At 50.6% G+C, this 16,060-nt stretch overlaps 6 protein-coding genes across 6 annotated transcripts; 3 read left to right on the forward strand and 3 right to left on the reverse strand.

Annotated features, from left to right (window-relative positions):
- Positions 1–816: 816 nt before the first annotated feature.
- GT037_000981 (uncharacterized protein) lies at positions 817–2,156 on the reverse strand (the record flags this gene model as incomplete). The annotated part of the gene is made up of 5 exons (XM_038926028.1): positions 817–1,015; positions 1,060–1,243; positions 1,308–1,333; positions 1,394–1,580; positions 1,652–2,156. 5 exons carry the CDS (start codon positions 2,154–2,156, stop codon positions 817–819), a joined length of 1,101 nt encoding a protein of 366 aa, XP_038791884.1.
- A 957-nt stretch (positions 2,157–3,113) lies between these two features.
- GT037_000982 (uncharacterized protein) lies at positions 3,114–6,007 on the forward strand (the record flags this gene model as incomplete). Its single annotated transcript, XM_038926029.1, has 6 exons — positions 3,114–3,269; positions 3,718–4,128; positions 4,190–4,609; positions 4,673–5,464; positions 5,528–5,833; positions 5,900–6,007. 6 exons carry the CDS (start codon positions 3,114–3,116, stop codon positions 6,005–6,007), a joined length of 2,193 nt encoding a protein of 730 aa, XP_038791885.1.
- A 692-nt stretch (positions 6,008–6,699) lies between these two features.
- GT037_000983 (lccl domain-containing protein) lies at positions 6,700–12,527 on the reverse strand (the record flags this gene model as incomplete). The annotated part of the gene is made up of 7 exons (XM_038926030.1): positions 6,700–7,996; positions 9,045–9,371; positions 9,429–9,547; positions 9,598–9,780; positions 9,941–9,975; positions 10,339–12,139; positions 12,471–12,527. 7 exons carry the CDS (start codon positions 12,525–12,527, stop codon positions 6,700–6,702), a joined length of 3,819 nt encoding a protein of 1,272 aa, XP_038791886.1.
- Positions 12,528–12,707: 180 nt separating this feature from the next.
- On the forward strand, positions 12,708–13,226 carry GT037_000984 (erg28 protein; the record flags this gene model as incomplete). Its single annotated transcript, XM_038926031.1, has 2 exons — positions 12,708–12,770; positions 12,852–13,226. The coding sequence occupies 2 exons, from the start codon at positions 12,708–12,710 to the stop codon at positions 13,224–13,226; spliced, it is 438 nt and encodes a 145-aa protein (XP_038791887.1).
- Positions 13,227–13,640: 414 nt separating this feature from the next.
- On the reverse strand, positions 13,641–14,320 carry GT037_000985 (40s ribosomal protein s11; the record flags this gene model as incomplete). Its single annotated transcript, XM_038926032.1, has 4 exons — positions 13,641–13,867; positions 13,955–14,159; positions 14,218–14,248; positions 14,304–14,320. 4 exons carry the CDS (start codon positions 14,318–14,320, stop codon positions 13,641–13,643), a joined length of 480 nt encoding a protein of 159 aa, XP_038791888.1.
- A 270-nt stretch (positions 14,321–14,590) lies between these two features.
- GT037_000986 (nad-binding protein) lies at positions 14,591–15,675 on the forward strand (the record flags this gene model as incomplete). The annotated part of the gene is made up of 2 exons (XM_038926033.1): positions 14,591–14,755; positions 14,815–15,675. 2 exons carry the CDS (start codon positions 14,591–14,593, stop codon positions 15,673–15,675), a joined length of 1,026 nt encoding a protein of 341 aa, XP_038791889.1.
- Positions 15,676–16,060: the final 385 nt, after the last annotated feature.

The raw sequence follows: 16,060 nt of genomic DNA on the forward strand, positions 1-16,060 counted from the left end.
GGTGTTTAAATAAACCTTTAGTGTTCTGTTGTCCCTTGAGATTAGACTCCGGCCCCTTGGAGGCCTATCACACGTGGCTTTACTGGATGCCTATAAGCCTTTCAGGAACATGAGTACCCCACTACCCCATCTTCTGCTCTTTTCGGCTTGGCGTCGGTTTTGCGAGCGGGCCTTTTCCGCGATCTAGATGGTGATACAAGAGCCTAGGGAGACGCCACGAGCTGTTTAGCACCAACGTCAACTAAATGATCTACCATGCCGCCCACTCACGACAGCCTTTCGTGTTTGCGCTATTGGGGATAGTAGTGCAAATAGCACATCAGCTGTCCTTCCCCGCATTGTGGCCCCTACCCAAGGTCGATCATTTGCGCTTGTCCGAGAATCGCGAACAATAATCTCAAACTCAGGACATGGGGGAATACAAGCTGAAAAGTTGCACTTCGCATTCGCTATAAACTTGAGCTTGCTGGCTGCGATGTCAAAAATTGCAGTCATGGAAGTCAGTGAACGGAGCATGAGTGGAAACGAGAAGGCTGAGAAACTTGGAATTGTGAAAGCCTGCTGCTGGCCGATCGTAACCGCGGAACCGCTGGCATTTGTGCGCTCGGTATCCCAGATTGGCGTGTAGTGCTCACAAAAGGTAATGCCACGCATGTAGTTGAGGCACTAGGACGCGAAGTTCCGGCTTGTTCAGGCTAGACCCCATGGAAGAGGAAGGTAAACCCCGGTTACGTCGGCGTACAACTGCCCGTCTTACAAACGCGAAGATGATATAGGTGTCTCACCACACAACGATGCAAAATGCCATAGGAAATTTTAGAAGAGACGATCGAGACCCATGTCGAGGATGTTCTGGAACTCAACACGACGCTTGCCAGCGACGCTGCGTTTCTTAGGCGTTGCATCCGCAGCAATATAGTGCCCAACGACCTTGACGGTAGCAGGAAGCGTATGGAATGGCTCAAGGTTGTCAAGCATCAGGTTAGTGCTCTCGTCGTCTTGGGCAGAGTCATGCCTGAGGGATGTCAGGTCAGCGATGTTTCCGAAGATAAATCGCACGTGGAGTTTACTTGCCAGTGAATGGTGACCTCCCGCAAATCGGGCGCTTGTAGCAGGATCTGGTGTACGAACTTTGACCGCTGACCAAGAAGGGCGGGGAAAATGGCTTCGACAGACCCAGTCGTGTCCGTGCGGATCCAAGTCGAATCCCAAACGAAGGTGATGTCAACCTTGCGGATGTTTTCTACAGGCAGATGTATAAAGTCAGTACATGTTTCACTTGCAGTCCATACAGGGACATTACTAACCCATGGGAGAGAACGCTGCGTCGGTGCTAATTTTAATGCAATAGGTCAGCGTGTGTTTTACATACGATTCATACAGCGACACCTACATCTGGCTGAATGCTTCTTCGAAGAATGACGTATGGGCGAAGCTGCCTGTAGCATCGATACGTAAGGTGGCTACATCGTAGAACCAGTTCTTGGCTTCGTTGTTCAGCTGCTGTGAGACCAACAAGAGCTGGACTGGCGGGGGGCACTGGGTGAGGCGCATGAAGTTTGGAATATGTCGCCATTTGGCTAGACGATAGTGTACGAAATCAGCGTGCGTCTCATATGCAATTTGTCCAAAAAAAAAAATTTTTTCTTACCATGGGGCCGAACCACAGGCGCCGGAGGAAAAGGCTGAGTGGCAGCGACTGTGGCAGCAGTGTTGCCGTCGCTGTCGGTGAAACCTTCGTCGCCCTCCTCGAGTTCGGTTTCGTCTTCAACCTCGCTATCCTCTTCTTGCTCTGCCTCTTCATTGTCATCCCCGTCCTCGTCCTCGTCCTCATCTTCATCTTCATCTTCGGTCTCACTGTCCTCTTCCGCGCTCTCAGTCTCTTCTGAGTCGTCACTCTCGTCGCCGTCTTCATCAGTTGCGGCACTCTCGTCTTCGTACTCATCGTAGTCGTTGCCATACACTACTTGGGGCGCGGGACCGTTAGGGTTGTTGGTGACCTCTTGCTCAACAAGCGCCTTGACTTCCTTCTTCTCAAACCAGTAACGGAGCAGTTTCTTGGGCTTGACGTCACGGGCAGCTACGTACTCGAAGATGGTGTGTCGCACTTCAAGCGGAAGGCCCATGAAGACGGGTGCGGCTTTATCATTGGCCATGGTAGACATTGAGGTGCAGGTGATGGTAGTGAAGATGAAGCTGCGTGGGTGTTGGAATGATTTAGGGCGGTAATGGAGGGGAGATGATTGCTCAGGTAAAGCTGCAGCGGTTGCCTAGTCGGGCGGTGGGCTTGTGCAGGGCTGCTGTGTAGCCAGAAAGCGCGTTGCCAGGGTCCAAGGCAAACGAGGCGAGAAAAGCGACAAGAGGGCGTGCCATAGTGTCGAGGAATCCATCATGACTAACGCGGTGCTGTGCGCTGCTCTTCACTTTCGCTAGATGCAGTCCATGCCGACCCTGACCTGGAGTCGCGCCTTTCCCCATAGCCGGACTGACGCGCTACGTCAGACCTTCGCGTGATTGGCTGCAGCCATGTTGGAACTCAAAGCAGCATGACCTCGCTTCCTGTCGCCTGCCTCTGCTCACATCTGAAAGCATTGTGCTTATCAAGCTTATGTACGATGATCAGGCACGCCATCGTACATGGACTGCCATATATGTCAGTGCTGCTGGCACCATGCATGTTTTCGCGTCACATCAGCTTGACCTTTCAATCAGTCTAGTGTATAGAACTACCTAATGGACACCAGTGTCGAGCGAAGCAACACTATACATGGCGCAAACAAGCCTGGTCACTATACCTGGTCCCCCTTTGTCACAAAACTCGAATTCCGCCTGCGTCTAGCCAATATCCCTTACCAACACGGCGTGGGCGGTCCAATCTCTGGACCCAAAGGCGAAATCCCCTATCTCGAGTTATCATGCCCGGGAGGTTCTTCCGAGATACTGGCTGACACCACGCTCATCACGAAAGAGCTCATCAACAGAGGCCTGCTGTCGATATGAATGCGGCGTTAATCGCCAGAGATATAGCCTACGATCTTGATATCAGAGCCCTGCTCAAAGATAGGCTCTTCTTCTATAATTCTCGAGAACGCTGGATCGATAATTATTACACTATGCGCGATTACGTCCTGGCCAAGGTGCCCTTTCCGCAACGTATCATTCTCGGCTACCTAGCTTACCGGGGCATTGTGAAGAAACTGCAAGATCAAGGTACCGGTCGTTTCTCGAATGATGAGGTTCGCAGTTTCCACATGGATATCTGGCAGAGTGTAAATGATCTGCTTGAGGACAGCCAAAGATAAGCTGATGATAACGACTGCTTCTGGACACTTGGAGGCCACAAGCCTACTGAAGCCGATGTCACTTTGTTCGGATTTACCGTCAGCGCGCTCATTGCGGATGCTGGGCCGAAGAGCAGAGAGTTAATCAAGACAAGATGCCCCGCGGTAATTGACTATGCTACAAGGATTCATCGTCGTTACTTCCCGAATACCACCTGTGGGAGTAGGCCTTACTGTTCTTGGCGCAGTATTAGCATCGATCGCCTGTGTTCTTACCTCGTCTGTCTAGGATAGCAGTAAACATAACGAATGATGGAGCAGCAGCACCTTTCTGCTACTGCTCGCCATCTAGCCACCGTGCACGTCGATTCCAGAGTATATAATCCCGTCTTCTGGTCCTCATCCTCCATTTCTCTCACATCACAACTCACCCCAGCAACTCTACCCAATCCATCCATCGAACATCCATACCCAAGTCTACTTCGGTATTCTCCAGGACCTCTACGCTATTCGTCTGTATAACAGCGTAACTTGGTATCCTCTGACCACGCTCTCCACTATGCGTCTCACTACTAGCGTCATCGCTGGCTTCATCGCTGTCAGTGCCGCCACGCCAGCCGGTCTGACAATCCCGTCGACTCCAACCAGTGGCTCCGCGGATGCTGTTACGGCCCGATCCACCCCTGTAGATGGCAACTGGCACATCGGCTGCGACGCGAACAACTACTGCTCCTACTATCAGGACAGTGATATCGCTGCTGAATCGTCTGCCGACTCTTTATCGTCTCGCACCATTACCCTGTCGGAGGCTACTTGCAAGCAATGTACAAGTCAAGACCCTTGCGATGTATGATGCTCTACTCTCCCGTCCATCGATATACAGAGCCCTTACTGACTTTGACTGGTAGTATTGTGACCATTCCAAATTCAGTTGCCGAGACTGCGATCACTACCAATGCGAAGATGGATATTTGCGCTATCAAACACATTGCTTCGATATCCAGCCAGAGCTTGCTGAGGCCATTCGCAACAACACAGGCGTCACTGATGTCCCAGGCGTCACAGCCACCATCTACGAGACCGCTACCAGTACCAGTGTTGAGACCAGTTCCATTGTGCTGCCTACGCCAACTTTCGATTCCGCCATCACCATCACAAGTACGGCCGTCACAAACACGATCACACACATGATCTTTCCCCCGAGACACAGTGTACTGGCCCCTCGCGATGGAGTAGCTTCCAATGACGTCGGTAGTCAGCCACCTGTTCGTCGCAATGCTGCATTCAAACAGTCGCAGTGTACGCCCTGTGACGCATTGACCTGCCCAGTATGTTGATTGTTCCGGAGACCCTAGTGTTACATGATGGCTTGCTAATTCTGCTTTGCTTAGGAATGTCACAACGACTGCGCTGAATGTGAGAAGTTCGTGTGCAACGACTTGGCTGCTCACCTGACCGTTTGCATGAGCGTTCGTTCGAGGTGGCAGCCTCCCAACTTCAATATCTCCGCTTCAGCACCAAGCGAAACAACAACTGTTGTCGTTATGCCCCAGCCAGGAACTACAACTACAACGCAGACCGTACTTTACTCAACCTCCATCTCGACAATTCCTCCTCCCTCGGTTTCCACAGTCACCATATCGACTATACCCTCACCTCCAGCTGTCACGGTTACTGTATCTGCCCCTCCTGCTAGTACCACCACTGTTGTCGTAGTCCCTCAGCACCCCACGACCATCACTACGACCATCGTTTCGGTACCTCCGGTTTCCCCTAGTACCGTCACTATATACTCCCAGGCTCCGCAGAACAGTGTGGTCGTTGTAGCTTCTCCCCGCCTCCAAACCAGTACTGTGACAATGATTCCTCAACGTCCTCAACCCAGCACTGTGACAGTAACTCGTCAGCGTCCTCAACCCAGCACCGTCACCGTGGAAAAGCCGGCCTCCACCATCGTCTACCACTATCAGGATCCAGCTTCCACCGTTGTCGTACAGCCCCCAACCGTTACTGCTTCGCGCTCCCCGTCTGTGATCGAGATTCCTATGACCATGATCACAACCGCGACACATACGGTAGCCAGATCAGTTCGTGCGGTACATACTCCTGCGCCTATGTCTTCTCGTGATATTGCCATGGCCAAAACAACTTGCAACATTTGCGACGGTAACACGGAGTGCGACGTAAGTCAACACATCGCTTTCCGCGTGCTCGCAGAACTCTCGACTGACTTCCGTTGACAATAGGGATGCGATTTTGCTTGCGACGAAAATTGCTTCTACTTTCTTTGCAAAGACGCCGTTAGCGGATCGGAGGTTTGTGTGAGTGTGCCAGAGGATGCCAAAGCTTTCAAAGCAAACGATGCATCCATGACTCCCAGCGACTTCCTCGGCTCCGCTGCTATGCTTTTGGTACTTGATGACGCCGAAGACCCGACTTCAAACGCTTCAGCCAGACACCTACAGCCTGCAATCTCCAATGGTACTAGGCCAAACTTTGCTTTTGCCGAAGAGGACTGTTATCTTTGCGAGGTCGGTGACGAATCTTGTGGAGTAGGTGACACTTTTTTCTTTGCATACTGATCTTTATTGGTTTGTTATGTTGACTGACTTCTGTAGATGTGTGACTGGCAATTCACCTGCGGCACCAAGAAGAGGTGCTTTCACAATGGAGCTCGCGAGGTTGTCGAGATGTGCTTCGAGACTGGCGAGAAGTGTCGTCCCTGAACCGAATTGGCGGCATCTTTCTTAGACATGGCGCAGCCGAGTCATCTCACAATGACACCGACTGACGGGATAGCTGAGTTTTTGGGTTTCGCTTGTTTGTCCCCTTTCATGCTTTGTCGATCGCGCAGCTCAGCTTGACAATGGTCCAAACACGCAACAGGATCTTTACGTACAGCTTTCTCCTCCTTTCCCTCTTCACCTTTGTTACTTTGTACTTGTTGATAGCGTTTACGTTTGCTTCTGAATACCACACATCTTCTACAATTTCTTGAGTTGTTTGCCTCGACACATGTGTGTGTTCATCAATCGTCTTTTACCTTTCACCGAGGCCCATCACTTCTTGCTTTGACAACCCTTGGTAGAGTTGTCGTTGATCTAAAGCCCTGGGAAGAGGTCACTTGTTCAATTGGTTTCCACTCCGTCAATGCTGCTCTGCACTAGAGGTGTCACTCCAACAATTGTGTTTGCTGTGTCGTGTGGTTCTCTGTGTTGCTGTTTCTTTGGTCTCTTCTATTTAGGTGCAAGAGCTATAATGATACGTGGAATCATAAACCTGTCAGATTTTTCCGATCAAACGGCAGCACGCACAGGCATCGGTATCAAGAGTTCAGCTTTCTTCTGTTCATCAAGTGTCTGTTGATTCTGTACGCCGAAGACTCCATGCAGCCAAATGCATTAAAGAGCCTTTTTGTCTATCCCCAGACCAAGTCAATTCTTTCGCCTTTCACTTTTGAATTGAACCACTCATAGATCTCAACTTCCTGTTGCATCACTTTAGCTCCATCAAGGACACCACTCTTCCCTAATCGCTCTGTCGCAAACTGTAACTCCAAGGTTGCCAAATTTCTTGCGATACACGCCCGGCTACCTGCCCCAAATGCGAACCAGTACTTTGACATCGCTTCTGTCGGGCTTAACCATCTCTCGGGCTCGAAACTGCGAGGCTCGGGGAAGACAGTCGGGTTGAAATGTAGCTCATAGGCCGAGCAGCCGACAACAGAGCCAGCAGGGAAGTATGTGGATTTGAAAGTCCAGCCTCCCGTAGGTACAACGTGAGGCAAACGTGTCGGATTGGCCATGCTAATTCGAAGACCCTCCTTGACAACAGCGTTAAGGTAGGGCAACGCTTGGACTTCTTGTGCATCAGAACCAACGGCAGCATTGCTTCTAATCTCTTCCTTTAGTCTCTCGTATTTCTCGGTATAACATGCTAGATTCAGCATGATCGTAGCCAAGTTCATTCCCGTGGAATCTGTGCCCGCAAAGACAAGATCCTTGCACTGCGCTTTGACTTCCGAGTCGCTAAGCCCGGCAGCTAGTAGACGTCCTGGATAGGTCGTTGACTTCTCGGAGGTGTTGGTTACCAAGGCAGAGACAAACTTGTCGACCAGCATCATGCTGTCTTCGGTCTCAGGGTCAGGCATCCATTTACCGACGGCCCATTCTAGCCATATGAAAGCGATATTCGGGAGGTAGAAGAAGCGCCCGACCGCTACAAATGCGTCTACAAATGCGCTTACACTGAGTACGGGACCGCGCTCGCTGACTCCATCGTAGTTCTCCCGGAAAAGATGCGTGGAAACTGCGTCTACAGCCAAGCTTCGTGTTAGATTAAGCACGTTGACCGGCCTTCTTGTCTTTGACTCTTCCTTTAGCCGCTCGATCATGCGATCCACGCACCCCCAGATAGCCTTCTCGTTCTCTCTGAGCGCTTTGGTAGAGAACAGTGGGACTATGGCTTTCGCCCTCGGACTCCTGTAATCCGCATCAACCGTCGAGAAGATAGTCTTGTGGCCGTCGATATCAAAATTGGCGTAGCATGCCGCTTTTGGAAACCCTCCTTTTGAAACATAGATTGCAGGTATAGCATCCGCGTCGCTTATGTCAATTTCATTGGGTGCGACACGCACGTACGGGCCGTACCGTTCGTGGAGCTTGTGGATGGTGCTTGCTTCATCTCCGATATAAGCGTGATAATGGAGGAATATGCTAGTCAACTTGGGTAACAATGGTCCTGGAATGTGAGATAGCGGATGGAAGTAGACGCGATATATGGAACGAATGAACAGGAGCAGGAACGGTGCAAAGAATAAGATCACTGTAGGGTAGGCTGCGATAGCGCTGATAAAGAAGCTTTGGAGCGCCATCGAGATGGCAATTGAGAGTAAGGCTACATTGAAGCTCTCGTGCTTATCATCTTGATTATATAGGTCCTGGTTGGTTGAGTCACCGTCGCCGTTAGTGGGGTGGCTATCAACGGCGATCATGATCGCCGCCACCTTTGTGCCCGAACCGAGGCCACAGTCTCATCTTCAACGTTTTCGCTAAAGCATCTTATCCCACGCTGTATCGCAGATTTTCTGGGGTGGCTATCCATAGATCTCTTGGGATTACGCTACTCAGCAACGTACAATGACGTCATGTATAACCACGAACGTACGCACGGGAAAAGATTAGAGAAAATGTAGGAAATGCTCAATTGCAGCGAGAGGCTTGTATAGTCGCTACAGTTATCAAGACCAAATGACGGGTAGATCACGGCAAAATGGTCGCTCTGATCATGTTACTGTCGATCTCCTTTCCTTTTGTCCTAGCATTAGACATCAGCCTAACTCCTCGACACTATGATTAGCCCTTAAAGCCAGCTCATGATAAGCGTATCAAGCATTAACACTTCCGTCTATATATTCGCGGCATGCAAGAGTTACGAAAGCATCGATGCCGCACTCGAGGATGGATACCGAAATGCATGTTTAGTTCCTGCTATTCACTGCTTGGTTGACATAGCATGAACGTGGGTCGTTATGCAGCAAGGTAAGAAGGCAAGAGAGCCAAAAGACGTTTCAATGACCTAGAAAGTCCAATAATTTACACCCTCCTCGACTCCAGATTCGTCTGGCGCTAATGTGTTCATCCATTCGGGGATATCGCGCGGTGTTGACAGTATCTGGCTTCTCTTCCTAACGTGAAATTTAGACTTCAAGGACGACACCTGAACTTGTCTTAGCTTCATGAGAGGAACTGAAAGTACACAAACTACTTACTATCCACTTCGTTGTTGTAGACAATCTTGGTTTTATTGTTCTTGAGGTAGCAGTTGCTATCAACCCAAGTGACGGCAACACATCCTGGGAAGATGGCGCACTCATCCACACACTTTGTCATGGTATCGGTTGACTTGAGAGCAATATCTCCGCCATAGTAGTCATAGTTGCATTCGGCGATGAACGACTTGCTGTTGGTAAGGTACCTACACTTGTCGTTGGTGGGGCAGTCGATCACCGTAGTGCACGTCGAAGAGCCAGGAGCTAGCTCTGGGTCGGTCGGGGCCTTGAGTTGTACGCCAGCGTTTACGTTGTTAGAGCTATGGAACATGTCAGAACAGTGTTAAGAAGTACCGATGCGCTAGCGATCGACCCACGAGATTCGGGCAGTTCCAACGGGCTTGCCAAGAAGGTAGCAGAAACCATCTTTCATATTGAATGCAATACAACCGGAACGTCGGGAGCAAGCATCTCCGCAGTCGACGAACGCATCGGCCTAAATTGATGTGAGTGCTTCATCCGGACTTCGTTTCGATCTTAGTTCACCTGCGCAGCGTCAATGACGCGGCCGTTGTAGTCGGTTGCACAGCTGAGCTGGAATACAGCGCCGTTGGTGGAGGTTGATACACAGCCGTTCCATCGAGGACATGTTGGTGTAGAGGGGCAGTTTCGCATCTGGCGAGGAACTAGTGTGGAAAGCGCAGTGGTGGCTGTGAGGAGTATTCCGTGCTACTTGAAATTCAGTATAGATTGCAAACTTGTGCACGTATGATCGAAGAACACCCTGTGATTGTCAAGAAAAACCATACAACTGTTTCAAACAAGACATCCATTCATTTGGACAAAGTAATGTGCGTTGTGGCTGAAGCATACGACCGTTGCGACTTACCATTTTGGCTAGTAGTGAGTGAAGGCTAGGTTGGTCTGGGAGGAAGGTAAGGAGGGAATGATGAAAGAAGAAGAGCTGCATAGATGCCTTTGAATAGACTTGTCTCTCGTGGCTGAACCGTATATCGATGTGGGCTTTGTGACGATGAAGGCGGGGTTTATGGAGTTGATACCATGGTTCGATGCCACCTATAGCAAATGACAGGTCTCCAAATCCGAAAGATAACAACTACCAAAACCCCGCGTATTTTCTTGATTACAACGGTTGGAATTTTCGAAGGGATGAGACCATGGAGATCCACCATGCCACATTAACATGAGCCTAGGCCTTGGGTAATCTTATAGCTGCAGCCAACAGTTCTCATTTATTTTCCATCGAGCCTCCATTGCTCCACGTACCAGTACCATACCATGTAATCGGCTTTGAATAGTCAAGCGTTCGCCCGTCTATGACATATGCCCAACGAAAGTACTCATTTATCCTTTTGTCAATTGGCCGATCCCATTTGAAGGAAGCCGCAACTAGCCCGCCATCGTAGAACGTACGATCGCGCTCAACGTCGTTTACTAAAACACTTATACCATTGACTCCGATCGGGTGTACGTCATACGAAAATGTCGCAACGGTCCCCTCGGTATCGGACTCGATAACAGCATTCAGTATCTTGGGAACGACCGAGTTGAACTTTGCATCATCGCGAAGTGCTGCAGAAGTCTGCAGAATAGAGTCAAAGTCCCAACGCGCTATTCCATTGACAAAGAGGCCCAATAGAATGCCTTGGTAGAGCAAGGATGGCCGTGTCTGGAGGCTGGTTCCGGGCAGCAACAGCATCGCAAGAATGTAATGGTGGAATCTCAGATTGACACCTGGTATAGCCAAGCATACTAAGATGCTGGTTACGAAGATTCCGTACAAGCCGAGGTATCGGAGCAGGCGGCCTTCGAGCCAGAAGTAGTATACTTGACCCACAATGATTACGGCCAGTACCACAATGATTACGGCCAAGGCTATCTTCGCCCCCGGTTGTTGTTCCAGATCGTGTGCCGTAAGTCGCGATATAGGTATCCAATCAAAGGTGTAATTTGATAACGCCCCAATCCAGAATCCACCAAGCCAGAAGATTGCTTTCTCAAACTGAGCAGTCAGCCCAGACAAGGTTCGCTTAATGACAGTAGAGTACAACACTATTGCTACGAACATTGCCGGTAAAAGTCGTTTTACGAACATGGATATGTGATCTGGCAGTACAGTGGTACTGTGATACGATGCCGATGGTGGATCAGAAAAAAAGCTCACATGGGCGAATATGAGAATAAAGATTGGAAAGAAGATCTTTGGTGATGTGGAAAATATAGCAAGTACAGCAGTAAATAGAATCGAGATGGGAAGTAATGCTGACCGAGGATCAGAGATGGCCTGGAAGCTGTCATCGAAAGCCAAAGAAAAAGCTAGCGGAAAGTAGGAATCGAAAGGCAAGGATTCGATGCCATGACGCTTGGTACTGGCAAAATTGTCATAGTTGCCAACGAGGGTTATACGACCAGCACCACCTTTCTGATCATCTACAATCCCAGCATGGATCGCTGAGCCACAGATGAAACTATCTCCACGATAAACTTCTGTGCCGATGACAAGAGGCCGATAATTTACTTCAAGCGGCCCAACAACATGCGGATTCAGAATCTGTACACCTCCACACTTTGCTGGACACTGGAAGGCGAAAGAATAGTCGCTGAAGGGCCGGCAATTGATTCCGTCGATACCGCATTCGTTCTTTCGTTTCCAGAGTGTATCTGTGCAGTCGAGGTTGAGCACGCTGTTACCGTCCCCATCTCGAAGCGGTAATTGGGCAGTCAGAAACCATATGAAAACCAGGAGCCACACGAGCAGCACGACAACGAGCGAAGTAGGGTTGTTGAGCCTGTATGCTTCAAGCCACTGTACTGGGCGCGCTTGAACCGACGGAAAGACCGGCTGTATGGATTGGACGCGAGGCGGCTCTGGACTGCGCAGAAAACTCAAGAATTTGTGTCGACTGGCACGCGTAGGTGGCATATAATCCTCAAAATCCAGCTCTTGCCTTCCTAACAGGTGGGCTTCTTCTTCATCCATGTTTGCCGCGCCGGATACAGGGTCGCCCCTCTCCTCATCATGGTGGTCATCGTCTGATCCATTTTGTAAAGACATGGGCATAATCACCTCCGGTGCGTAATATATGCATAAGAAATATCGTGATTGTCATTATGGTCTGGGGCGAGACATTGAAGCATCAGTATTTTCTCTTAGCCTTATCGATAAAAAGCATTCGTATCTACAACCTTGCGCTGGTGCCTCAATTTTCTACTGAGCACGCTGTTGAACGATAACGTAGTAGCAGTTTTACTTCGGATATCAATCTCCTTATTAGCACTTTTCAATTTATCGTTACACAGTCTCGTCTTACTTTAGACACGCGTTGTGCACCTCCACCTATGTGTGACCCCGTTTCCTCAACGCGCATTCCTATTACCCTTTCACATAGAATGCTTACATTTAGTCGCTGAAAGTCTGGTCCTTTCTTTTTCCCGTATTGCGAGGACAGGTCCATGACTGTGAGTTGAGGAATGAATCCAAATGTCTTCGACTCAGGGGCACAGACCAAGACCCTTCGGTGCTCTCGCATTCGTACCAGGCTGAACACGTCCCAAACGTCTCAAATCCAACGCCCGACGTGCGCACAAATTCTCGAACTCTGTACTGCCATCTAAGCAGCCAATTGCTCACTACAATGGACGTGTTCCAATCCTACCTCCCTCAATCAGAGGGTCTGCTACCTAAATGGCTTCTGATCGTACGTTCTGCTCTGCAACCTTACAATTGTCACCTTTACATCGTCTCTCCAACCAGTTGGGCCAGCTAACAACTTCCGCAGGTCTCTCTGATCTCCATCGGAAACAGTATCCAATGCTACTCCACGCTGTCCTTCACCTCGCGCGTCTACAACCCTACTCCAATTGACCCACCACCTACCACGCCAAAACACGTAACCGCTCTCTCTTCACGCACATTTGGGACATGGACCTTTTTGACGGGCGTGGTACGTTTCTACGCTGCCTACAACATCAACAACCCTAGTTTCTACCAATTGGCTATTGCCACTTATGCCGTAGCATGGGGACACTTTATGAGTGAATGGTTCGTGTTCGGGACGACAAGATGGGGAAAGCCGTTGGCTGGACCGGTAATGGTAGCGACTTCAAGTCTGATCTGGATGTTCATGCAGTGGAACTTCTACGTAAAGGCTTAGAGAGACAGGGGGGGGGAACACTGGGTATTGATATAAAAGATGGTGATGTAATGTTAATCTATACACGGATGCCTTGATGCATGGAATATTCTCACGACCTAGATCGAGGGAATGTCATGGTAGGATCGGGCATGAAGAGAAGTCGAGTTCTCAACGCAAGCTACGTTGACTGAAACTCATCACGATCCAGTACAAACAGCAATGGACTTTTTGACCCGCCTCGGTGGCTTGTTTGACCACTCGAGGACTTTCATTGATCGTAGCTGAAGAAACATACATGGCCCATGGGACTCCGATTCCTCAACCCTTGATGCCGAGTTTTGACGACCATATCGAAAACCATCACGCTCCGCCTCAACCAGGTTTCTTTCCGTTGTTGATCATGAACCGTTACACCATCCCTTTTCTATGCACTTAGAACTTGTTGAACTGCTTAGCAGCCTTTCCCTTTCGGGGGAGGACACGGAGAACGTTGAAACGGACGGTCTTGGAGAGGGGCCTGCACTGGCCAACGACGACCTGGTCACCGGGCTCAGCACGGAAAGCGGGAGAAACGTGTGCGGCGAGGTTCTTGTGGCGCTTCTCGTAACGGGAGTACTTGGGGATGAAGTGAAGGTATTCACGGCGGATGATCAAGGTGCCTGCACTGCGTTAGTCCCCATTGCCAAGCATTTTCTTGTGGTGCTGGTCGAGCCCTGTGTGCGCTCCGGACCCGGGTATTCACGTACGGTGCATCTTGGTGGACATGACAGTTCCGGTCAGGATACGGCCACGGATGGAGACCATGCCGGTGAATGGGCACTTCTTGTCGATGTAGGTACCCTCAATGGCGGTCTTGGGGGTACGGAAACCCAGACCAACGTCCTTGTACCATCTCCTGTTGCGGGTGTTCTTGCGGGGGCCGCCGACCTTGTGGTTGAGGAAGATGTGAGGCTATCGCATCGCATTAGTACCGTGTGTGCTGGGAAATCGCGAAACGGGCGTCTAGTACCTGCTTCTGGAAAGCGCGCTCCGACTGGACACTATTTCGCAATCAGCATTTGTCGACAGTCTTGTTCGCGGGTTCGCACAACGTACGTGAGTTCGGTCGCCATGGTTGCGGGTCGGGTGGTATTGTCGAGCTTTCGATGTTGCTGGACGCAATTTCCACTCTGACTTTCGCTTACGCTTAGCAAGTGTGGACGACAGGTTTCTCCGGTGCCGACGCCTAGCGCCGCGCTAGTCCCGCCAGCCTCGGCAGGGCCTAGAGCGAAGCCAGGCGAGAAGTGAGAAGACAGTCGCGACGACTGACAGAGCGTGCCAACTTGGGTGCTGTCCTCACCTCTCCAACCACCAACCTTTGGCTACCCTAGCATCCGCCCATCATGGCAGGCATCCTCGAGCCGTTTGGTCTTCACATCGATGCGAGCAACTCGTTCGTGCAGGCTGCTGTCTATGGCTTCTTGCTTGTCGGCATTGCATCCTTCGCAGCACCCATTGTCAGCACTGTCCGCGTTCTCCTGAGCTTGTTCGTGCTCCCAGGAAAATCGGTATGCAGCCCTCCCACATGACCCTTCTATCTCCCCGGAGCATACCTAACCCCCACCAGCTTAGCACCTTCGGACCCCGCGGTACCTGGGCACTCATCACTGGGGCTTCAGACGGCATTGGCAAGGAGTTCGCCCTCTCCCTTGCAGCAAAGGGCTACAACCTCATCCTCGTCTCGCGCACGCAATCCAAGCTCGACGCCCTCTCTGCTGACATCACCTCCAAGTATGGCCCCAAAATTGCCGTCAAGACGCTGGCCATGGACTTTGCCCTGAACAAGGATGCCGACTACAACAACATGAAGAAGCTCATCGAAGGATTGGATGTTAGCATACTGGTAAACAACGTCGGCCTGAGCCACAGCATCCCCGTGCCGTTTGTCGAGACACCCAAGCAGGAAATGAACGACATCATCATGATCAACTGTATGGCTACGCTACGCGTCACGCAGCTTGTTACCCCCGGCATGATGTCTCGCAAGCGTGGCCTCGTCCTCACCATGGCATCCTTTGGCGGTTTCTTCCCCACGCCCCTCCTCGCAACCTACTCTGGTAGCAAGGCATTCCTACAACAGTGGTCCACCGCGCTTGCTTCTGAGCTTGAGCCCCATGGTGTATACGTTCAGTGCGTCCAATCCCACCTCGTCACCACCGCCATGTCCAAGATCCGTAAGACATCCGCCCTTGTGCCGAACCCCAAGCAGTTCGTGAACGCCACACTGAGCAAGATTGGAAGAAGTGGGGGTGCACAGGGTGTGGCTTTTACAAGTACGCCATACTGGAGTCATGGACTCATGCACTGGTTTCTCTCGCGCTTCTTGGGTGAGCGTTCGGATACTGTAGTCAAGGTGAACAGGGGCATGCACGAGAACATCCGGAAGCGCGCGCTCCGGAAGGCTGAGAGGGACGCCAAGAAGCAATAAGATGGGGCACAGCTATCAACGTAGGAAAACGTTGAACCCATTGGATATGCTATCTATACTTGCCTACATGTGCGCCCATACAAAAAATCGTTGCCTTTGATTCCCATCACAATTCACCTCACACGAGCCGAAGAACGAAGCCGTTACAAAGCGACATGAGATGGCTCTCACCACCTTCCACCCCTCGTATGTCGATATAATGTACAAACGCACAAAGGAACAGTTCTTCGTCGTTTTTAGTGGGCGTGGATGGAAACATGTGGATAGTACCTTGAATACACTACGCATTCAAACAACCAAAAGCTTTGCGCCATGCTATAGCATCAAGGATATAATTACAACGCTTGCTCCGCCACTCAGAATAGAAGACTCCGCAACTGGGTTC

Source organism: Alternaria burnsii (genome assembly GCF_013036055.1).
Source record: "Alternaria burnsii strain CBS107.38 chromosome Unknown 705, whole genome shotgun sequence".
In the NCBI taxonomy this organism is placed as follows: domain Eukaryota; kingdom Fungi; phylum Ascomycota; class Dothideomycetes; order Pleosporales; family Pleosporaceae; genus Alternaria; species Alternaria burnsii.